This window comes from Bufo bufo, chromosome 5, assembly GCF_905171765.1.
Source record: "Bufo bufo chromosome 5, aBufBuf1.1, whole genome shotgun sequence".
NCBI classification, from domain to species: Eukaryota; Metazoa; Chordata; class Amphibia; order Anura; family Bufonidae; genus Bufo; species Bufo bufo.
Genome location: NC_053393.1, coordinates 158,193,108 through 158,218,436, shown reverse-complemented (window position 1 = coordinate 158,218,436; position 25,329 = coordinate 158,193,108). Strand labels below are relative to the sequence as shown.

General features: G+C 45.6%; 1 protein-coding gene across 2 annotated transcripts in view; it reads right to left on the bottom strand.

The window, feature by feature from the left end:
- Positions 1-25,329, bottom strand: part of TMEM241 (transmembrane protein 241) — a 141,508-nt gene that overhangs the window by 107,051 nt on the left and 9,128 nt on the right. For both annotated transcript variants that reach the window (XM_040431905.1, XM_040431906.1), the window contains exon 4: positions 7,567-7,648. In XM_040431905.1, the coding sequence (XP_040287839.1) occupies positions 7,567-7,648 (82 nt within the window). The remainder of the gene's footprint in view (positions 1-7,566; positions 7,649-25,329) is intronic.

Sequence of the window (25,329 nt, the reverse complement as noted above, 5' to 3'; positions counted from 1 at the left end):
CTTTTTCTTTTCATCTACTCCTGGTTTTGGCTTCAAAAACTGCAAAAACAAACAAACAAACTTAAGAGCTTTATCAACTCAGATATTGATGGCATATCACCAGAGGTGGGACCTGCACTCATCTTCAGAAAGGGCCTCCGAAAGTGAAGAGGAGCACACCACGCATGCACATCGTGTTACCCATTAATTACTATGGGAGCTCGGAAAATAGCCGAGCGAGCATCCCTTTCCCTTCGTTCACTTTGGGAGTTCCATCCTGGAGATAAGAGCAGGTCCCACACACACCTATAGTGATATGCCACCAATGTCTAAGGTGAGACAACCCCTGTAATGTACGGCTGTATTGCTCAGGCAAGGAAGCGAGGTCAGCAATTGGTCTCTGTAGCTTGGTATAGCCTGTAAGGAGAGTTTCACATCTGTGTTTAACTGATCCAGCAGGCTGTTCTGGCAGAGTGACACCAGAAGCAGGGCATATACTGAACGCGTAGCAGATTATGCTCACATATCAATGTTGTGCTGGGAACACAAACACCCAGAATAGGTAAAACACCATGGCCTTCAGTGCTGGAGATCAGAGCCTAAAGCACCTGATCATGATGATCCACTGTACAAAAAAAAAAAAAGCCAAGCGCGCTGCTCGTGTCAGTGGAAGAATTGAGGTACAGGTTAGCATAGATTGTTTTATTTAATTAGTAAAATTAAATAAAACAATCTATATTCACTGTACCGCAATCCTTCCACCGATACGAGCAGCGTGCTTGGATTTTCCTTCTGTACAGTGCAATAGGATCCAGACGGTTTTTGGCATGAGTTCATGAGTGCAGGGTTTCAGCCATGAAAAAAAACCTCTGCATACACCAGTATCTGTCCGGCCGAATTCCATTATAGTCAATGGGGTCCGGAGGTGAACGTCAGTATCCGGCTAGGCGGATCCAGGTAACTCTGGCAGGCTGTTCCTCTGCCAGAACAGACTACAGGGTCAGTTACACACAGATCTGAAACTTGTGTAAAGGAGCTATAATCTGGTCTGTGGACCATGTTCTACCTGACTCCCTTAGCTGTCTGACCTGACCTGTGCCTGTTACTCTGGTCTGTTCTTCTGCCTGTTGCTTGGATTCTGACCCTGTGCCTCCTGCCCTGGTCCTGTTTCTCGGATTCACATGTACTTTACCTGTCTGACCCGAGTCTGGTTCTGACTATGTGTATTGCCTGATCCCTTTGTGCTTTGAAACGGTGTCTCTGACCCCCATGTGTCAGGTCCCAAATACACTGGGACTATTCTGAAAGGAAGCAGCCTGGTGGCTCTCCTGCAGCGAACACCAGATCCCTGTACAGGGGTTAAAGGATGAAAACCAGGGGACCACCAGGACAGTGCAATCAGGAATCGCCCACAGTGGTTCCACAACCATTGTCAGTAACACCATGCATTACATGGCAGGACATTCATGTTAACACTGAACTGACCGCTTCATGAAGAAATGTATAGCTAAATGCAGCTTTCTACGGGTAGCAACAGCAATTGTCAGGTGTAACAGAAGTTTAATTGGGACACGTCAGATTCTTGTTTTTTAAATGAGGTTATGAATGTTATTAAGGACATGATGGTGTTAAGTCCCTCGATTATGCTTTTCTTTATTAGGCCAGATGCACATAAGCGTATTCAGTCATGCTCCATGTCGGAGCAGTATTTCCCAGACTGAACACTGCTCCTCTAAAGTGAACTCACAGCAGCTTATTGAATTATTTAAATATTAAATTTTTATTGAAAATTTTCAATACAAAGTATAAACGTCACCATGATACAAGGATAGTGAGCATTAGTTACATATATTGTACAACAGGAAAGGCATGAGTTATTCATCTATTGACAATCACCTGTATATATCATGCAAATGCTACAAGTTTAATGAAGTGTTTTATTTTTGGACCTTGTCCCATATAGTCGTTCGTTGTATCTTGATGCTACATAAGATATAGTATATTTCAGCAATGATACGCCTGAAATGCAGATAACTCGAGAAATACATAACTTAGATCATGAGGTGTCATGATCACAAACAGAAGAACATAGGAGATAAGCGTATGCAATGGATAGTGTGGAATGTGTATTTTACCGTAGATACATTTATTGTTTAGTTAGTCAAACATTCGTATCTTTTCAATACGTCATGTCGCGCAACAGGTTGATTGCCCACATCACCCACCTCAGATATGCCCCAAATCAGGTCATTATATTTGGAAACAGGGATCCCCATTTAGACCAAAATGTATTAAATGCTAGAAGTTTACCTCTCTGCAAGGCTAATATACGCTCATGAAGATAGTTATTGGACACCATGTGTTGAGTTTCTTCTCTAGTAGGTATAGCCGCCTTTTTCCAGTTTCTAGTGAGTAATAGTTTGGCGGAGTGCATTATATGACATACTATAATTCTACATTTAATGGTTACTGAATCAATGCCAATTAATAAGAGCGCCAAGCTTATCCACCTCGGGGCATATCATTTGCTTTAGTACCGTGACGGATTCCCAAAACGATTTAAGTCTAGGTCATGACCAAAAAATGTGGAGTAGAGAACCCACCCCTCCACATCCTCTCCAGCAGTAAGGTGAAGATGTTGGATATACCTTGGCTAATCTTAGTGGCGTGCAGTACCATTTACATCAATCTATTCTTTGTGAAACGTGCAGCATGTTGAATTAATAGACCTCTCTTCTAGACCTTCTGTGTGTTCCATAGAATAAAGGGATCGGGTGAAGAGGCATTATTGATAGTAAAATTCTTTCAGCTCTGTTGTGAGTTTTTCTTTGACATTGTCTATGGACAGTATAAAAGGGGTTGAGCCTCCATATATATGTGTTCACTGGATGGGCAGGAGTACGCACCACCATAGATATAAGGTCATGATCTAACCATGTAATGGTATGGATTGTACATAACATTATATCTGGCAAGACCCACTTAGAGAGAATGAACATCTCTATCCTAGTATAGATGTGGTGTCTAAGTGAGTAAAATGTGAAATCTTTTTCGTTACGGTGCGTGCATCTCCACCGATCGTACAGATCTTGCTTTTTCAACCATGGGTCTAGACCAGGGGAAGGCCTACTGCGCCTGGACGTGGAGTCTAGGAGTGGATTTGCCACTATATTAAAATCTCCACATACAATCAGTTTGCCCTTTATTTTGGGTGTTATTTTCTTCACAACTGAAGTCAAGTACGCAATTTGCGAGGAGTTAGGTGCATAGACATTTAGTATAGTAAGAGGATGCATATAAGGGCAATATACCTTTCCCCAATGTCCACTATCAGCTCTTTTTCCTTAAATGTAACTGTGTCTCTTATGGTTATGCTTACTCCAGCTTTCTTTTTTGGAGCGTTAGCACAGTATATTATATATATACACACACACACACACACATATACATACATATACACATATACACACACATATACATACAGTACAGACCAAAAGTTTGGACACACCTTCTCATTCAAAGAGTTTTCTTTATTTTCATGACTATGAAGGCATCAAAACTATGAATTAACACATGTGGAATTATATACATAACAAACAAGTGTGAAACAACTCAAAATATGTCATATTCTAGGTTCTTCAAAGTAGCCACCTTTTGCTTTGATTACTGCTTTGCACACTCTTGGCATTCTCTTGATGAGCTTCAAGAGGTAGTCCCCTGAAATGGTCTTCCAACAGTCTTGAAGGAGTTCCCAGAGATGCTTAGCACTTGTTGGCCCTTTTGCCTTCACTCTGCGGTCCAGCTCACCCCAAACCATCTCGATTGGGTTCAGGTCCGGTGACTGTGGAGGCCAGGTAATCTGGCGCAGCACCCCATCACTCTCCTTCATGGTCAAATAGCCCTTACTTTCAAAGTTTTCCCAATTTTTTGGCTGACTGACTGACTGACCTTCATTTCTTAAAGTAATGATGGACACTCGTTTTTCTTTACTTAGCTGCTTTTTTCTTGCCATAATACAAATTCTAAGTCTATTCAGTAGGACTATCAGCTGTGTATCCACCTGACTTCTCCTCAACGCAACTGATGGTCCCAACCCCATTTATAAGGCAAGAAATCCCACTTATTAAACCTGACAGGGCACAGCTATGAAGTGAAAACCATTTCAGGGGACTACCTCTTGAAGCTCATCAAGAGAATGCCAAGAGTGTGCAAAGCAGTAATCAAAGCAAAAGGTAGCTACTTTGAAGAACCTATAATATGACATATTTTCAGTTGTTTCACACTTGTTTGTTATGTATATAAATTCCACATGTGTTAATTCATAGTTTTGATGCCTTCAGTGTGAATCTACAATTTTCATAGTCATGAAAATAAAGAAAACTCTTTGAATGAGAAGGTGTGTCCAAACTTTTGGTCTGTACTGTATATATATATATATATTATATAAAATATGTTTGTTAGTAAATTTGGGAAAGCTATTTTTTTCTTAAAGGGAACCTGTCACCTCCAACAAACATCCCAAGCCGGCAGCAGTACCAGACAGTAGCCAGCAGTGTGTTTGTAAGGAACATTTTCTTCCTGCAGGCAGATGAAGCAAAAGCTGTAAAAACGTTCTTTAATCCCCTGCCGATGCACTTCTCTAGTCAGGCTTGAAGTCACGGAGGCAGAAGCCTCCTTGCTTCAAGTCACGTTAACCACGCCCCCTTCCCTGCCCCTTCGCTGTGATTGACAGCGTTTATGCACAATAGTTCGGCTGCCTTTGCCGAACAGCCACTTGTGAGTCACAGCGAAGGGCCAATGCGGCCAAGATAGGTTTTCTTCCTTAAAGGGGTTCTGCAGTTTGTTTTAACTGATGATCTATCCTCTGGATAGATCATCAGCATCTGACCGGCAGGGGTCCGACACCCGGAACCCCGCCAATCAGCTGTTTGAAAAGGCAGCGGCGCTCCAGCAGCGCCGCGGCCTTCTCACTGTTTACCGCCGGCCCAGTGACGTCACGACTAGTATCAACTGGCCTGGGCGCGGCTAAACTCTGTTCACTTGAATGAAGCTTAGCCCCACTCAGGCAAGTTGATACTAGTCGTGACGTCACTGGTCCTGCGGTAAACAGTGAGAAGGCCGCGGCGCTGCTGGAGCGCCGCTGCCTTCTCAAACAGCTGATCGGCGGGGGGGCCGGGTGTCGGACCCCCCGCCGGTCAGATGCTGATGATCTATCCTGAGGATAGATCATCAGTTTAAACAAACTGTAGAACCCCTTTAAACTAAAAACATAACGTATACTAGAAACCAGTATAACAAAAAAGAGCAGTAAATGAGACTGCACAAACCCTGGGGAAGGTGTGAAGAAACATAATACATTGTCCTGCATTTAAAAGTAGCATATTTAGGCCTCACATGTTCCTTGACGCCGAGCTCCACTCTTTAGGAATTTTGGATGGCAGGGCGGCTGATTTAGGAGGTTCTGTCTCTGGATGTTAAAGTCCCCATTTTTGTAGCAGTTGGAGCCCTTTTTCCAAGGAGGTGATAAGATGTTGGTCGCCATTTTTGGTGACAATTTCATAGGGAAGCCCCATTTGTACGAAACCTCATGGTGGCGAAGACTTTTGGCGAGAGAAAGAAGTTTTCTCCTTGTTGCTAGGGTGTGTTGAGCGAGGTCTGCGAATAGTTGGACATCTTGAAATGGATCCGGAAGCTTGCCTTTCTTCCTCACCGCATGCATAAGCTGCTCCTTTATATGATAGAAATGAATCCTTGCTACTGCATCTCTTGGCACTGCGTCTGGTAGGGCTTTAGGCTTTGGAAGTCTGTGTGCTCTGTCAATGATTACATCTTTATCTGTGACATGTGGGAGTGCTGTGATGATCAGCTTTTGGATGTATTTGGTCAGATTGGCCGGAGACACGGATTCTGGGATTTTACATTATTACTGCGGTTGCGGTCTTCTAAGTCTGCCATTTTGGATTTCATGGCTTCCATTTCTTCTGATATGTTGTTATAAGCATTCACCAGCTCGTTGTGTGCGAGGAAAACTCCCCCATTTTTGTTTCTATATGGTCAGTGCGCTCTCCTAGACTGTCTACCGTGGCTGAGATGTGTGAGTGCGCTTGTGATATCCTTTTGAATAGATTGCCTTAACGCTTTCATGGCGTTTATCATAAAGGCTTCTGTGATCGCCCTATTTGAGGTAGTTCTAGAGGCAAGCTCATCCTCTTGCATTACTCTAGGAGCTCCTTCTTTAGACCCTGACTCAATAAAGTAGTTTCCCACCTTGCTTTTTGTTTAGCAGGACTTGCTGTGGTTGAGATTGGGGTAGAAATGACTTGTGTAGTCGTTTTTTCATGCTTCTGCTGCTCTGCCTGCAGCAATGTCGAGTTCTCAGCACGTGCGTTGCTTCTTGTGTCCAACTCTCATGTGGAGAGCCCAGGGATGAGCCAGCACTTCTTTCCCTTGTGCTTTGCTCCGAGCGCACGGGAGACTGGACATCCCGATCCTCTAAGGGACTGGTTTGCGTATCTTCCGTCCCTTCTTGTTGCGGTCTGCCTTCTCTCGCCGCGGTGCTGCTCTCGGTTGCGGGATCGCGGGCGCCATTACTCATCGACGAGAAGAAGGCCGTTAGTAGCTTCGGAGCGTCTTTCTTACCCCGTTTTGGCATCTTTGCAGCGTGGGGTGGCTGTAGAGCAGGCACTCTCAAACTGCGGCCCTCCAGCTGTTGTAAAACGACAACTTCCACAATGCCCTGCTGTAGGCTGTTCGGGCATGCTGGGAGTTGTAGTTTTGCAACAGCTGGAGGGCCGCAGTTTGAGGATGCCTGCTGTAGAGGCTAGTAGAAGCCAGTTAGTTTGTGGGCCACCGCTTTTTATGTAGCTTCAGCAGGATGCCTGTAGGGCGCTCCTTCACTATGCGGCCATTCAGCTCCCCGTCCAGGCCACGCCCCCATCTTATTGAATTATAATGCTGTGAATTTCTGTCTCACCGTGGATCTACTGAACTGTACTCACCGCATTATGGGAGTATAGTTCAGTAGACCCGCAGTGGGAACAGAATTCACAGAATCCTAAAGAATTATGAGGAGGAGCAGCGGTCAGTCTGGGAATACTGCCCCCACATGGAGCACGTCTGAATATGCTCATGTGAAACTGCCTTCAGTTAAAGCTGCAGCGCTTCTTTTCATTCCAGTGGACTCCATGTTACACACATTTTTCCTTCCCCAGTTCTAGATATAGGTGCAGGTCCCAGAGAACTCCCCTTTAAGCAACGGACAGAGAAAGTGATAGATGTACGAGATGTTATAAAACCCAGACTAAACCTTTGCTGAAACCATGAAGGTGCAGCAGTGCTCCTCAGAGTGCTCCACACCTTTGGATTGCATCAGCACTGCTAAGCTTTTCTGGCATGCAGAATACAGATCCATAGAAAGCTCATAGGATCTGTACTCCACGTGCTGGAAAAGCAGATTATAAAATATTGAAACCCGAAGGTGCAGAGAGCTCTGGAAAGTGCTGCCACAGTTTCAGCAAAAGGTTTAGGTCCCCTTTAAATGCTGGAAACCAGGAGAAAAAGTACAGAACACACTGCAATGTTACATACCAGCCTTGACAGGGCTCTGGAACCTGCATAAATAATGCCCACAAAGAATGCGGATGCTGGAAGCCATGCCACAATGTCAGCCCTGCAAAACAGTAATGAAGGGATCAGGATGAAGAAGTCATTACATGCACTGTACATATGCCGGGGGTAAAACAGCTATAAACAGACCGCTACTTAGCTGACAACTAGCAAGTCTGTGATCATCGTGGGTGAGGTGCATTTACGAGGGGATCCGCCGCAGAAATTCGAGGCTGACAGATTTCTGCAGGGAAGGTGTCAGCAGACTAGAACCGAGATTAGCTTCATTCGATAGCTTTATCGCGCAGAATCAACAAAAAGAAAAATGCTAAATTTCTCGCACTTATTTTTTTTTTCAGAAAATTTGATTTCCCCCCAGAGCATGAGAATGGGTTATAAAATACCTTCTACTCTTACACTGAATGCAGGATGTTAGGAGGCACTGATTCCTTATGTAGCTCCAGTCATACAGAGTTTTATTTTTTCGCCAGGGATTTACACCACACACGTGTCTGATGTGTGACAAGGACAGATGAATGTTACTCTCCTCTACCACAGGTACAGTGCTGCACATAATTATTCATACCCCTGGCAAATTTTGACTTAAAGTTACTTTTATTCAACCAGCAAGTAATTTTTGGACGGGAAATGACATAGGTGTCTCCCAAAAGATAATAAGACGATGTACAAGCGGCATTATTGTGGAAAAAAACACTTTTCTCAGTTTTTATTTACATTTGAGCAAAAAGTGTCCAGTCCAAAATTATTCATACCCTTCTCAATAATCAATAGAAAAGCCTTTATTGGCTATTACAGCAATCAAACGCTTCCTATAATTGCAGACCAGCTTTTTGCCCATTCATCTTTAGCAATGAGTTCCAAATCTTTCAGGTTGGAGGGTCTTCTTGCCATCACCCTGATCTTTAGCTTCCTCCACAGATTCCAATTGGATTCAAGTCTGGACTCTGGCTGGGCCACTCCAAAACGTTAATGTTGTTGTCTGCTAACCATTTCTTCACCACTTTTGCTGTGTGTTTTGGGTCATTGTCATGCTGAAATGTCCACTGGTGCCCAAGGCCAAGTTTCTCTGCAGACTGCCTGATGTTGTCGTTGAGAATCCTCATGTATTGCTCTTTTTTCATGGTGCTGTTTACTGCGATTAGGTTTCCTGGTCCATTGGCTGAAAAACACCCCCAAAGCATTAGGTTCCCACCACCATGTATGACAGTGGGGATGGTGTTCTTTGGGTTGAAGGCTTCTCCTTGTTTACGCCAAATGAAGGAAACATCATTGTTCTCAAACAATTACATTTTTGTTTCATCTGACCATAACACAGAAGACCAGAAGTCTTCTTCTTTGTCCAGATGAGCTTTTGCAAAGGCCAAGCGAGCTTTTGTGTGCCTTATCTGGAGAAGTGGAACCCAGCAGTGTGCAGTGTCCATTGGATTGTCTTCCTTGAGACATTGCCACCAGCAGAGCCCAGATTCACCAGGATGGCCTTGGTGATGATCCTTGGATTCTTTTTCACCTCTCTAACTATCCTTCTGGCCAGCACAGGTGTCACTTTTGGCTTCCGACCACGTCCTCTGAGATTTTCCACAGTGCGGAACATCTTGTATTTTTTGCTCAAATGTAAATAAAAACGGAGAATTTTTTTTTTTTTTTTTTTTTTTTTTTTTTTTTTTACACAATAATGCCTTTTGTACATCGTCTTATTATCTTTTGGCAGACACCTATGTCATTTCCTGTCAAAAAATTACTTGCTGGTTGAATAAAAGTAACTTTAAGTCAAAATTTCCCAGGGGTATGAATAATAATGGGCAGCATTGTATATACTAGTTGTAGACATCATAGAGCAGGGCAGCAGTAAAGCAGAGGGCACATATACTACCGTGGCAGAGGGCATTCATCCCAGGCTTCCTTACACATCAAACAGGTTACAGTGGTGACGGGGCATGGTGATCCCGAAAATTCTGAACAAAAGGATTCCGCAACTTGACATCACCAATCCTTGATCTACCGATTGCATTATTCCTTTTATTCCAAATCAGGTGATAAAACATAACCTTTATTAATCCACACTCCACTGACAGCCATCACCCTCAGCAATGTTAGGCACAATGGTTTAAACTAAAGTATAAGTCACAGTATGGTGTTATAATAGGATATTAGGATAAAATGTCCTGCAACAGCTCTGATGCACAGACTCTGAACTTAAAACCTCTAACTTCAATTTACAAAGAGTTCTATCAAGCTTTGGTATGGTGTGGGTTGTCTGCACAGCTAATGATCTAGACCGGGGGTCGGCAACCTCTGGCACTCTAGCTGCTGTGAAACTACAACTCCCAGCATGCATAATTGCTCTGTTCTTCTCAGAACTCCCATAAAAATGAATGGAGTATGCTGGGAATTGTAGTTTCACAACAGCTGGAGTGCTGGAGGTTGCTGATCCCTGATCTAGACCATGGCTGGGATCCGTGTTGGCTTCTCTGTCATTCTAGGACAGGATCATCAAAATTCAGCACTCCAGCTTAAACATGCTCGGCTGTTCTTCTAAGGCCTCATGCACATAGCCGCTGTGCGGCGGCTGGGACGGATCGAGACCCATTCAACGTCCGTAGTGCTTCTGTGCCTCCGTTCCCCACCGCAGGTCCGGATTGCAGACCCATTTAAGTGAATGGGTCCGCATCCGTGATGCAGGGAGCACGCGGCCGATGCCCATGTGCAGGAGGCCTAACTTACATAGAAGTAAATGGAGCACTCTAGGAGTTGTAGTTTCAGAACAGCTGGAGGTTGATTATCCCTGTTCTAGGACATATTGATTACATGAGATCATGAGGGATCTACCTGCCAGGACTCCAAGGAATCAGCTTTATATACTGAAGGAACAAAACAAAACTCTTCCTGTAAGGGATATCAATAAGTCGTCTGTGCACACAGACCAGTCATGTTAAAGGGGGGATATCCAGAATAAGAAAAACATGTTTGCTCTCTTCCAAAAACCACACTACATCTGTCCACAGTTAGTGTATGGTACTGTAGCTCAGCCCCATTAAAGTTAATGGGGCTGAACTGCCCCGCATACAACCCAGGGACAAATGTGTTGGTTCTATATCTCGAAGAAATCAGCCATGTTTTTCTAATCTAGGAAAACCCAGTAAAGTTTCCAAATACAATATTGAGCCATCGTTCATTTGCCAATACATGACGTGCACCTCAAGGACCCAAAATTCATAGACGGAAGCAGCATTTGGTGATCATCAGTGTACCCATAGCCTGGCGGAGAGCTCCAAAGTTCATTATGATAAAGTACAGGCTGGAATTAGGGTATTTTCACACTAGCGTTAGTGTGATCCAGCAGGCAGTTCCGACAGTGACAACTGACAGTTTTTGTAGACTGATTCGGGTGCGGATCCGTCTACAAATGCATTGCAAGAACGGATCCGTCTCTACGCTTGTCATGCGGATGGACGGATCCGTCTTGCAGTCTTTCACAGTTTTCCCGGTCTGCAATGCAAGTCAATGGGAATTAATGCCGGCGACTGATCAGGCATTTTGGACGGACATAATACAGCAGCATGACAGTGACTGAACGGAAGGCATACGGATGCAAACGGAACGAATTTCTATCCATTCAGAATGCATTGGGATATGCCTGATCAGTTCTTTTCCGGCATAGAGCCCTTTTGACGGAACTCTATGCCGGAAAAAAATAATCCAAGTGTGAAGGTACCCTTATTTGCCAACACTGATCTTTCTTGGGAAAATGAGCGTGTCTATTACAGGCTTCACGGGATGGGTACAGAGTACTAATACTGCATGCAACACCAATCGTGTCATGTTTTCCTACACTATTTTGTTCACACTCCGTGAGATTACCTCAACCAAGCGTTCTCATACACAGACTACAGAAGCGTGGCATGGCATCAGCACTTTAACCCCCCCCCCCCCCCCAATACCCAAACACTTTTTTTCCCCCTGATGTAGCACACATGGTGGTTTAACAGTCCTAACCTTTTGCTGGACTACCAGAAAAATGTTTGCGACTTTTTGCATGATGCATTGGGCTTTTTATTAATGTTTTCTTTTTCTTTTGTTGTCAGAGCTATAAAAAAAAAAATAACTAAAGAAATCAAAATGGGTTTTCTATTTTGTGTCGGTCATTTTGAAATACACCCTGTACAGAATTATTAGGCAAATGAGTATTTTGACCACATCATCCTCTTTATGCATGTTGTCTTACTCCAAGCTGTATAGGCTTGAAAGCCTACTACCAATTAAGCATATTAGGTGATGTGCATCTCTGTAATGAGAAGGGGTGTGGTCTAATGACATCAACACCCTATACTAGGTGTGCATAATTATTAGGCAACTTCCTTTCCTTTGGCAAAATGGGTCAAAAGAAGGACTTGATAGGCTCAGAAAAGTCAAAAATAGTGAGATATCTTGCAGAGGGATGCAGCACTCTTAAAATTGCAACGCTTCTGAAGCGTGATCATCGAACAATCAAGCATTTCATTCAAAATAGTCAACAGGGTCGCAAGAAGCGTGTGGAAAAACCAAGGCGCAAAATAACTGCCCATGAACTGAGAAAAGTCAGGCGTGCAGCTGCCAAGATGCCACTTGCCACCAGTTTGGCCATATTTCAGAGCTGCAACATCACTGGAGTGCCCAAAAGCACAAGGTGTGCAATACTCAGAGACATGGCCAAGGTGAGAAAGGCTGAAAGACGACCACCACTGAACAAGACACACAAGCTGAAACGTCAAGACTGGGCCAAGAAATATCTCAAGACTGATTTTTCTAAGGTTTTATGGACTGATGAAATGAGAGAGAGTCTTGATGGGCCAGATGGATGGGCCCGTGGCTGGATTGGTAAAGGGCAGACAGAGAGCTACAGTCCGACTCAGACGCCAGCAAGGTGGAGGTGGAGTGCTGGTTTGGGCTGGTATCATCAAAGATGAGCTTGTGGGGCCTTTTCGGGTTGAGGATGGAGTCAAGCTCAACTCCCAGTCCTACTGCCAGTTTCTGGAAGACACCTTCTTCAAGCAGTGGTACAGGAAGAAGTCTGCATCCTTCAAGAAAAACATGATTTTCATGCAGGACAATGCTCCATCACACGCGTCCAAGTACTCCACAGCGTGGCTGGCAAGAAAGGGTATAAAAGAAGAAAATCTAATGACATGGCCTCCTTGTTCACCTGATCTGAACCCCATTGAGAACCTGTGGTCCATCATCAAATGTGAGATTTACAAGGAGGGAAAACAGTACACCTCTCTGAACAGTGTCTGGGAGGCTGTGGTTGCTGCTGCACGCAATGTTGATGGTGAACAGATCAAAACACTGACAGAATCCATGGATGGCAGGCTTTTGAGTGTCCTTGCAAAGAAAGGTGGCTATATTGGTCACTGATTTGTTTTTGTTTTGTTTTTGAATGTCAGAAATGTATATTTGTGAATGTTGAGATGTTATATTGGTTTCACTGGTAAAAATAAATAATTGAAATGGGTATATATTTGTTTTTTGTTAAGTTGCCTAATAATTATGCACAGTAATAGTCACCTGCACACACAGATATCCCCCTAAAATAGCTAAAACTAAAAACAAACTAAAAACTACTTCCAAAAACATTCAGCTTTGATATTAATGAGTTTTTTGGGTTCATTGAGAACATGGTTGTTGTTCAATAATAAAATTAATCCTCAAAAATACAACTTGCCTAATAATTCTGCACTCCCTGTATATAAATGGAAAAATGAGATGCAAGATTCGGTGGCCCTGCGGCAGACCTTCGCTTCACCACTGGTCACATGGAGGAGGCAGGGGCTGCGGTATCTCGCAATCTGGTGGTGCGCGGCTTGTCAGGTACAAAAATGATTCCACAAATAGAGATAAATAAGCGGCACTCACCATTCGATGCAAATATTTATTTTACTGGGTACAGAGAGGGGGATAACAAAAAGAGTGCAATCACAGGAACATGGCGACAGCCGTTTCGAGTATCATTGCTTCATCTGGCCAATACTGTCAACCCTTTGACGAAAATGACATCTTTTATGCGCCACGCGCGCTAACTTAGGCGCATGATGTCGGCGTAGACAGTCGCATAACATTGCGAATGTAGGCTACGTCAGCATCAGGGGTTATACATCAATGTTACAAAATAAGATATCCATGAAACCAGGGGCGTAGCTATAGGGGGTGCAGAGGTAGCAGTCGCTACCGGGCCCAGGAGCCTGAGGGGGCCCAAAGACCCTTGTGCCACATAAGAAGATACCAGTATTATAGAAAGACACCAATATTATAGAACGTGCATGCTGGTCAAGTTATAGCTCTGGCTGGAGGGAAGGGGTTAGGTCAAGAATTTGGCATGGGGGGGTTGGGGGGGGGGGTCTACTGTTTAAATTTTTTGCAGCAGGCAGCATGAAGGCTATGTGCTTCCCTAGCCACAAAACACTGAGGGAAGGGGGGGCACAAGCTGAACCCTTGGACCAGGGCCCATGAGCCTTTAGCTACGCCCCTGACTGAATACATTTGTGTGAAATTGGCCTGAAGGTGGCTATGGCTTCTTTTATTTTCTTCAACCCTACTCTGATGCATTTTCCAATAACTTTTACACCCTGGACCAGAGGCGTAGCAAGGGAGGGGGAGCAGCAGGGGCACATGCTCCCTGTTTCACTGTTCAGCCGTGCTCCGGCGCTGCACGCGCAGGCCACATATTGAGCTGCTGGCTGTCTGGAATGAGCACTTAAAGTCCGGAAATCAGCCTCCTGCACAGCTAGCGGTGCAATGTGTGTGTGTGTGTGTGTGGGAGCGCGTCCTACTGCTGGATGTGCGATCATCAGAAGCAGGTTTAGTTTTTTTCATGGAGCTGGAGACTAGGGGCCAAAGAGGAGGAAGGGGGGGGGGGATCATAACCATTGTGAGGGGCACAAAAGTGGGCATAACTACTGTGAAGGGGAAAAAAGGTGGGCATTAGTACTTTGTGGTAGGGTTAGGGGCAGCCACAAGGAGACGTTAGACTGTATGGGGGCAGCCACAAGGAGACGTTAGACTGTATGAACAAGTTTTGACCCCCGTCCCCCACCCCCCCTCAGTATGATAATGTTGCTCATGTATGGAGGACTCATTATTCCCTAATGCCTGCTATCATAGATCAGTGTGCAGACTGCAGACTGCAGGCAGGAAGGACCAGGCCGCAGAAGACAGACGTAGCACCTTTCTGTATGACACCCGGGCCGGTTCTATTCTATGTTTAAGGTCTCGTCTCTCTCACTCCTCGCAGGCCAAACTCTGTGTGGGAGTTGGAGAGACTTTTCCCGCCTGGCTGTTGTGCTCACCTCTGTTGTTATCCGATTCTGACGTCGGTGAACGGAGACATTAATATGGGGAGCTAGGAGGAGCCGGGGTGGCCGCTGCGGGCAGTAATGTGGTTGTGAGTACTGTTATGCAGGGACGGGCGGACACAGATTTAGAAACTGTCAGCGCACATGTGACTGCTTCTATGACTGCACAAAATACAGCGGTTATTAGGAAACAGCGATATTGGCATATTGCTGTTTCTTAATACCACAGTATATCTCTGAACCCGGTTTACCGCTCAACCCTACTTTGTGGTAGCACTAAGGGGAAATGCCCTGGATTAACCTGTTAGACATTAGGATGGCTCGGTCTTACAGGCCAGCACAGCGCCCCCTCCTAGATATTTAACATGGACAGTTACCAACCCTTTCTTATGCGATAATAATTTATGTGCGCTGCTTAACTTTCTCTTCTATGTTAATTTGAGTGGCATGTGTGCAGAAGGGGGGTAGGGGGGTTGGGCGCGATCCTGAATCCTTGCCCCAGGTGCATGAAAGCCTAGCTACACCTCTGCCCTGGACAACACCTTTATGAAGAAAAAAAAATAAAAAAAATCTTAAGAATGTTTCCTGTTCTTTATTTCGCTGAAAACACAGGGAAATGTATTTTTTCTAAATTACTAGATATGTGGATGAAAAAACAAAGTGAAATGTTCACATAATAGATTTTCTAAGTAAAGTAGAACTGAAACATTGCAACTTTACCATCAGATCCTTAACCAAAAGACAAAACAAAGCGTGACCGGCCACAGGGCTGTTACTTGACTTACAGTCACTGCACAGACTGAATAAGAAATATTGTTTGCAGGAAAAGCCTGAGTAATGTTCTATCTGAGCCTTTGTGATCTCCTCTGCCACATGCTGCCCTCTGGTGGCTGATAACACATTTTCTGAAAAATATTTTATATCTGCATAAAACAGATCGGGGTATCTACATATATTACCACCTTCAATTATCCAAGCATCAGTATATATTAAGACAAATTCAAGAAGAATTTGGTCTTTATTCACAGTAGTTTCAGCTACGCCTGCTCAGGGCAAAGTGTTCAGTCACTTATCAGCACTTCAAGTGCGTCCTTGAAAACAAAGTACATGTCTCCTGGCACACGATCAGCTGCCATGTCCAATTCTTTTTTTTACCCTTAATGTATTTTTCCTACTTTGAGTTTTGAAAAATATTATCCAAACAGAACATAAAATATCTGAGCTATTTCACTCCATCACATTTGATTTCTGGGCATGATGTTAAATTTTAACTTCCGATTTTAACTATTCCAATGCAATGGGTGAAGTGCGCAGAAACATTTGCTTGCTGATTTTGATGCAGATTTTCAGACTGGTTGCACAATACGTATTTTGAGAATCTATTCTGTTCCACATTTAGGGCTGGTTCCTAAATGTTGACCTGTCTTCATGACCAGCCAAACTCGTCAAATTTGTCTATCACGAACCTTGGGAGGCTCCTGCAAGCTTTGGAAGAGAAAAGCCTTCGGAATTAGGGGACATTTACGTGGGCCGATACACAGGGCAATAACTGGGAATCAACTGTTCATTCCCAGTCACAGCCAGACTGGCCAGCGGGATTTCCATGCAGCAATCATTCCTTCTGTATGGGGATGAATGATCGCTATAATGAATGCTCACCCTTAAACAGATTCATCGTTGGTAGCACATCCCTGTTTAGAGAGGGCAATGTGCTGCCAACAAACAATTTTTTGTGCCACATAAATGACGGATAACTCAAGAACGTTTGTCAGCTGGTCGGCGGCACATTTATACAGGACAGCTTCTGGAAATGAGCATTCGTACAAGTGATCAAGTGAAAATGTAAAACATTATTAAGATGCACACAGTGATATTTCTTTATCACCTATGACAGCACCCCTGGAGAAATAGGCAAGAATTTGTCTAGGGTGGGACCACAGCCTGAAGTACATTACGACCAAAGGTAAGACCTTCATTAGAAGGTAACTGTAGAATATAGTGCCTAAAAAAAAAAAACACATACGTGGAGAGCTCCAGGTAGCTGTCTTACACATCTACTCTATAGAGGCAGAAGCTCTCTGCCCAAGATGTGGAAACTGATCTCGTAGAGTGGGCCCCAAACCCTGAGGATAGATCAATCTCCTTAGAAGAGTAGGCTAAGGAAATGACTTGTCTAATCCACGTAGCAATAGTGTGAGAAGAGGCTGCCGATCCCTTCTTCACTCCCTGGAACAAAACCAGCAGACGTGAAAAAGATCTCCAAGGCTGGGTGACCTGCAGATATTGCAAAACACATATTCTTATAGTTGTGTATTTGTTTAATGCACTTACTTGTAAAAACAAAATAAAAAATAAATAAAAAACTTAAACTCAAATAAGGCACTTAAAGCAGAAATCTGGACTTTTAAAGTGCTGGGCCTAAGTTTTTTGAAATCCTTCCTGTAGGAAATCTAAAACTAGCAGGATGTCAGGAGCTTTTAGCACATCCGCAGGTTTCTTGGCGAATCTGAAAAAAGTCCTTCAAACCCCAAGGTAGATCTTAGAAGTGACATCTTTCAGACTGGCCAGGAGAGTACTAACTACATCCTCGGAGAGACATCTTTTCTTTAAAATCTCCCTCTCAATAACCAGGCAGTCAGGTTCAGATTCTTCACCTCTGGGTGAAAAACTTAACCCTGGGACAAAAGCTCCTGAGACTCTGGAAGCACCCATGGTGTTGCTATCGGCATCTTGCGGAGCCAGGAAAACCACACTCTTCTCGGCCAATAGTGAGCTATAACTATTACCGTGGCCAACTCCTCTCTGATTTTCTTGAGGACTCTTGGTAGCATTTCTAGCGGGGGAAAGGCATACAGAAGGCCCTGCCTTCAAGATTGAGCCAGCGCGTGCACAGCTCTCGGATGCTCCACTGGAGAAAGGGAAAAGAAGACTTCTACCTTCCTGTTTGCCCTGGTGGCAAAGAGATCTCTGGAGTACCCCATGATGAGGCCACCTGATCTAAGGACCACTCTGCCTGGAATAGTTGATGACTACTGAGGAAGTCCGCTTTCGCGTTGTCCGAACCCTTTAGATGTACTGCAGAAAGAGATAATAGAGAAACTTCTGCCAGGCTGAAAATCTGATGGTAGAGAGACATTAGGCCCTGAGCTCTTGCAACTCCCTGCCGGTTGATATAGGCCACTGCTGTTGTGTTGTCTGAATAGACCCTTACATTCCTGCCTCTGATGTTCGGGAGACTCTGTACTAAGGCTATCCTGATTGCATCCAATTCCCTGAAATTGTGCGAATGGGACAGAAATTTGCCTTCCTAAATCCCCTGCAATAGCAAAGACCCCACATGGGCTCCCCAACCAGATGGGCTCGCATCCGTGGTTAAGGGGAGAACCGCCCTCCCTGGTCCAAGGAACTCCTCTCTCTAAATTTTTTAGATCCATCCACCACCCCAAGGAATCTAAGGTCTGGGAGGATAGAGATATCTCTGAGTCCAGAGAGGGGAGACTTCTATCCCAATCTCGCAGGATCTGAAGCTGAAGAAGCCTTGAATGGTACTGGGCCCATTCCACCCCTGGAATAGTGGCTGTCATGAGACCCAGTACCGATATGGCCCCTCTTACAGTGACTGACGGAGACGAGTGAAGAAGCTGAACTCTTGATCCGATTAGTAAAGCTTTTTGCAGAGGTAGCAGGCACATCTGGGAACTGGAGTCCAAAATCATTCCTAGGAAACTGCATCTCTGGCCTGGGCATACGCTGAATTATTATAGGTTTATCTCCCATCCCAGCTGCTCTAGAACTTCTCTCAACCAGGCTATCAAACTTTTTTTTTTTTTTTACTTTTTATTTAATAACTATTAGCCTCCTTAGGGGCTAGAACGCTTGTCCTACTCACCCTGATAGAGCTCTATTAGGGTGAATAGGACTTCACACTCTCCCTGCTGCCCTGTGCATAGTGCACACAGCAGCAGGGAGCAGACTATGGCAGCCAGGGCTTCAGCACTGTCCTGGCTGCCATGGTAACCGATCGGAGCCCCGCGCAATTACACTGATGGGGCTCCGATCAGAAGCTGCCATTGCCACCAATGATTTAATCGTGTGGAGGGGGGGGGGGGGGGGGGGCGCAATTAATATAATACTTAGAAGAGGGGGAGTAGAAGGGAGGGGCTGTGGCCACTGCGCCACCAATGAATATAGTTAATATGCCTGAATACAAACGTAGCCTGCATGTGCCGGCCATATCCCATACCTGGCCTCTATTACTGCGTGCCGTGATCTGCCGCAATTAACCCCTCAGGTCCTGAGAGGTTAAATTGTGGTGGATCACGGCGTGCAGTAATAGAGGCCAGGTATGGGATATGGCCGGCACATGCAGGCTACGTTTGTATTCAGGCATATTAACTATATTCATTGGTGGCGCAGTGGCCACAGTCCCTCCCCTCCTCCTCCTCTGTTCTCATTGGTGGCGGAGTTGCCACAGTCCCTCCCCTCCTGCTAGTCTGTTCTCATCTGTGGTCAGCGGCAGCCGCACACAGTGGGGAGGGAGGGACTCCCTCCCTCTCCACTGTGTCGGCTACGGAGAACATGGTGCGTGCCGAGAGCGGCGCATGCCAAGTTCTACAGTGATATGGCCAAACTTATATTGTTTATATCGCATATCGTCTATATCGCCCACCCCTACTCCAGCTCTTTTCTTGATATCCAGCGGATCCGATTCCCTCCTGCCCCTTAGGACAGGAAACAGAACTAGAGATAGAGGGGATGATCCCTCCTTTAAAAGGCGGTTCTGGTTCCTGTTTCCTTCCCTGAGGAGGTGGATGCGGTCTCTCCAGAGGTGCTGTCATAGGTGATAAAGAAACACTGTGCCGACCAACTGGTTTGACTTAAGGCTAATCATAAGGGTAGTCCCCTGGTTTTTATCCTTTATCCCTATAGAGCAGGTTTTCTTAACTCCGGCCCTCGGGACCCACCTACCGGTCAGTATTTGAGAATATCCCGCAGAATGAATACCTGTGGTAAGTCCTGATGCATATACACTAATTATAGCACCTGTTCAATACTAAGGAAATCCTGAAAACAAGACAGGTAGGTGGGTCCCAAGAAACGGAGTTGAAAAACCCTGCTATAGAGGGATCTGGACATTGCTGCAGGGGAGCCATCAAACCACTACCTCCAGGAACAGACCCAATGTGGTAGACAGCTGACACACATGTGTCAGAGACACCAGTGCAGAGCACTGAGGAGTCTGGCAAACTCGTAGTCAGTAACAGGCCGAGTTCAGGGCAAGCAGAGTTTATGAGAATATGTAAAAGAAGCCGAAGTCAGGGCAGGCATCAGAGGGTCGTTACACTAAACAGGCACAGGTCAGGAAGCTGCGGGTCAGAATTTATAAACTAGCACAGGTCGGAACACAGGTAGGCAAATGGAACAGCACACCTTTTGCAGGGACTAGCAAACTGAAAAAAAAGGTGCTTCAAACACCCTGCAGTGGCCAGCCATAGGCTGGTGAACATTAGGGCGTGCACAATACATCATGGCCCTTTAAGGGTCGGGGAGTGTGCGCCCTATAGGCAGACAGAGGAAGCTGGGAAAGGAAGCGCAGTAACAAACATCTACTGTAAATGTGGTCTGCCATACACTTTCCTTCAGTCAAATTAACCAAAAAGTATCGCAAGTATAATTTTATCCATATGGACAATTCAAGCAATATACAGAGACCTGCTTGTTTCACATATTGATGGTGTTAAAAAATTGGAGTAAAATACTTTAACAAAAAAAAGGTACAACAGAAGCGATAACTAGGCCAATGGATAACAGTGGCACTGTTAATAGGCTAGAGAAGACAATTATTTCTAGTCTCAGAAATCCCCATAGGCCTCATGCACACGAACGTTGTTTTGGTCCACATCCGAGACGCATTTTTTGCGGACCCATTTGCTTTGTTGCTCCGTTCCATTGCCCCGCAAAAAATAAAAAAATAGAACATGTCCTATTCTTATCCGTTTTGCGAACAAGAATAGACATTTCTATAATGGGCACCCGTTCTGCAAATTGCGGAACGCACACGGACGGCATTCGTGTTTTGCAGACCACAAAACACAGCACGGTCGTGTGCATGAAGCCTAAGGCAGTGATGGCTAACCTCCGGCATTTTAGCTGTGGTGAAACTACGTTTCGAAACCGAAGTCGGCTTTGGTTCCAACTAGTACCTCAGAACTGAAGCAGAGTTCGGTTACAAGTTTTAAAGTGGTTTCTATTTTAAAAATCAATTACTCGGGCATGGTCTGACTGGCATGGAGTAAGGTCGCACACAGCTCCAGCACCTGCAGAATCCTGTAATTATCCTGGCCATCAGTGAAGCCATCACAGTAAATCAGCCCCTATGGATCCCCTGTGACACTCTGGGACTGACAGCAAGTCGCTTGGCTAACATCTACACCGGGAGACCTACTGTGTAGCCAGCCCGACCGTTCACGCATGACTGTGTGGAGCGGCCATTACACTGCCTGCACGCCGACGCCTGGGCTCTTCTCCACACACCTGAGGGATCGGAGCGCTGTAGGAGACTCTCCTGGAAGGGACAGGCCCGTGGGGCTGAGAGAGGGCGGTGAGTGCAACATTACCCGCAGAGTCGGCACCTCCTGATACTTTCCAGAGCGCATCCCCTCTCGGGCGCCATTACAGCCGCGGCTCCCGGCTCCCCTGTGATCTCCCAGCCAGCGCCGGAACAGCTGCTGCAGCCTCTGGGATCCTTCTCTTCTAGAGGTTAGACCGCTGAGGGCGGCTTTGGATCAGTGCAGGTCAGTGGCAGCCTCAAAGTGCGACATTAACATACCCCACAGAAGGGACTACAGGCGGGTTTTTAACCCCTTGAAGGGACTGCAGACACCGCCGGAAGATTACAGCTAGTGACCCTACTGCTACGGGGCCCGGAGGAGGGGGTACCCCTGAGAATACTGGGTTGAGATCTGGCGCTAACCCTGTGAAATCTTTTTTTTTTTAATCAGATCATTTTTATTAAAGGTTTTACATACAGCCAATTATTCAGAAAAACCATACATTCTATGACAATAGGATATCAATACAGTAAAATCAATCATACTTTATCCAAATCAGCACGGCAATAACACTGCATCAAATAAACCTTTATTAAATCTCCCAGTCCCCCCCAACTCCCTTCCCATCTCCCCCTCTCCCTCGACATGGACAAAAATGCTCTAATTCTCTTACAGCCACACCTGCCATTGCTTCTTAAATTTCTGTACAGTGCCTCTTTTAATATAGATGCCACTCTCCATGGATATCATATGATTGACCATATTTATCCACTCTGAACCCTGTGAAATCTTTAGCGGGCTGCGTTTGCCTATACTGGCGACCCTGTGTCTTTTTGCTCTCTGCACCTGAGGGACAATCACCTATATCATAAGAGGGTAAACGTCCTATATATGGGCCGCAAGACAGCCACTTCTGGAGCTGCTCTCTCTCCCAAGCTGATGGTGGATACCATGAGTCAGACAGAGGCTCAAGGGGCCAGTGCCCCCACTGAACAGGCGGAGGTTGATCTCTCTAAAATAATGGCTGCCATTACGAACTGCCAGACGACCCTCACGGTCAAAATAGACCACTTCCAGGCAGACCTTACCCGCCTCAGACACGACATCGACAAAGTACGTGAAAGAACCGCAGAGGTGGAGGGGAGACTGGGGGAGGTGGAAGATATGACGCAGCGTGGTGATAATAATGTCCGAACACTCCAACAAGTTAGAGCTTTGATGGCGAAAGTGGAGGACGCAGAAAACCGTAACAGGCGGAATAACATCCGTATCATGGGGCTACCTGAAAGGGCGGAGGTTCAATCCCCGGAGGACTTTGCGGAGCACCTTATTAAGCAAACCCTGTCCCCCATTAACCTGTCCACAAATTTTGCGGTGGAACATGCCCACAGGATACCCACTAAACCTTTACCGCCTGGGGCCCCGCCGCGTCCTTTAATCCTTAAAGTCCTGAATTATAGGGACAGAGATGCAGTACTTGCAGCGGCCCGTCGCCTGAAGGTGATTTGCTTCGACAATGCAAGGATATCCTTTTACCCGGACTTCTCCTTGGAAGTCCAGAAACAGAGGAGACAATTTACAGCAGTGAGGGCACGTCTACGTGAGAAAGGCCTCATCTACGCTATGTTGTATCCCGCGCATCTCAGAGTGCAGGGCGGCGACACGGCAAGGTTCTTCTCCACTCCGGAGGAGGCATCTGACTGGCTCGAGCGGAGGGGCTGAATTAATTAATGAAGTGATTATCAGATGGTGCGACTTTGTCTACAGTTTTGAAGATGGCCAAGACATAGTGAGGAGCTGTGTTTGATTGAACTGTTTCACTTCCCCGGGGGTAGTTCGGTTATTCCGGGGGTGGCAGTGTCTAGATCGGGTCGACCTGTTTTTCCAGTAGGAAGCTATTAGTACTTAGTTCGGGTTACTGGGCTCAGATAGGTTGGGTGGTCTGGGCAGGGAGGGGGGAAATTTGTTTGCGGGTCTTGTTTCACCTGTTCCTCATCTGTTCTATGTGTTGGTGTATTGTCTTGTGGTATGAGTGTGTGAGTGTCTGGCCTGGATGTCCTAGGATCTCTGCGACTTATCTGGTCGGCTTTGTTACTTGATGGCTACCTGCAACTTCATCTCTTGGAACGCCAGGGGGCTCAATGATAAAGTGAATAGATCTCTTGTATTCAATTACTTGAAGAAATTTTCCCCAGATGTGGTGTGACTGCAGGAGACCCATTTGAGAGGCCAAAGGCTGATGGCGTTGAAGCGTCCTTGGGTGGGATCTTCCTTTCACGCAGTATATAGCAACTACGCTAGAGGGGTTTCTGTACTGGTGTCCAAGTCAATCGCTTTTCAACTACATTCCGTGCAGACGGATTTGTCTGGGCGCTATGTAATTGTACATGCTGCAATACGGGGTAGGGACTACATAGTGGTAGTAGTGGTAGACATGTATATTCCCCCCCCCCCCCCTTTCAAAGAAGAGTACTCGATGACATTATGGGGAAGGTATCAACTTTGCCGACTGACCCATTAATTATGATGGGAGATTATAACGCAGTGCTAGACCCGATTGCAGATAGACTCCGTCCTCAAGCCTCACATAATAGGTCGCTGGCAAATTGGGCTGATGCGCATGACCTGACTGAGGCATGGAGATTTCTTCACCCAAGCGACCGTCAATATTCCTGTCACTCGGCTGCCTTTGATACCTTGTCCCGTATTGATCTGGTGTTTTTGTCAACAGGAAGCTTTTGCCGTGGCTGTCTAAGGTGGAATACCTTCCGAGGGGTATCTCGGATCATGCCCCGCTACTGGTGGATCTGACAATGCCGCTGACACCCCCGGAAAGGCAGTGGCGCCTTAATGCGAGATGGCTGGAGGTTTTACCTGTGGCCTGTGCAGCTTTGAAATGAGCAGCAGATTACTGGGCGTCCAATGAGGGGTCAGCTAATCCTGATGTTGAATGGGAGGCCTTTAAAGCGGTGCTACAGGGTACTTTTATACACGCTATTGCCTCGCATAGGAAAGAACTAGTCAGCACTAGGACCAAACTAGAGAAAGAAATAGCTAATAAGGAGAGTGAATATACTCGGAACCTTAGCCCAGAATCCCGCGAGATGTGGGAGGAGGCCTAAAGTAGATATCACCTCCACTTATTGGAATATACTCAGCCTATTTAGCAAAAACAGAAAATCCCCAGACAGTGGTCTCCCTTATTACCAATATGGAGGGTGTTCAGTTTTCTCAGCCGAGGGATATATGCGCTCAATTTGCCTGCTATTACTCTGACCTATATACCTCTAAAAACACCTTATGCGGGTGTGGATATTCGGGGCTACCTAGAGATCGTCCAGCTTACGCCTCTCTCCCGCTCGGACAGATCCTTTCTGGACACCCCCATTGAGGAAGGGGAAGTTAGGGCAGCGATAAAAAGTATGATGGGTGGGAAGTCTCCTGGTCCGGATGGTTTTCCATTAGAATGGTATAAGGCGGATGTGGATAGGCAAAGTAAGAGATTGTGGAAAACTTTCAATTATGCGTATGAATGTAACAGATTACCCAAGTCATTCATGGAGGCGAGCATTGTGGTAATTCACAAACCGGGGAAGCCTCCGGACCAGTGCAGCTCCTATAGACCAATCTCCCTTTTGAATGTGGATGCGAAAATCCTAGCTAAACTTCTTGCTAGGAGACTCAGGGATGCAATCTTGTATGTGATTGATCCCGATCAAATCGGGTTTTATGCCAGGCAAGACAACTGATATTAACCTTAGAAGACTGTTTACTAACCTACAGGTCTGACATGATAAAACAGGATCCAGAGTGATCGCATCCCTCCATAATGAAAAGGCATTTGACTC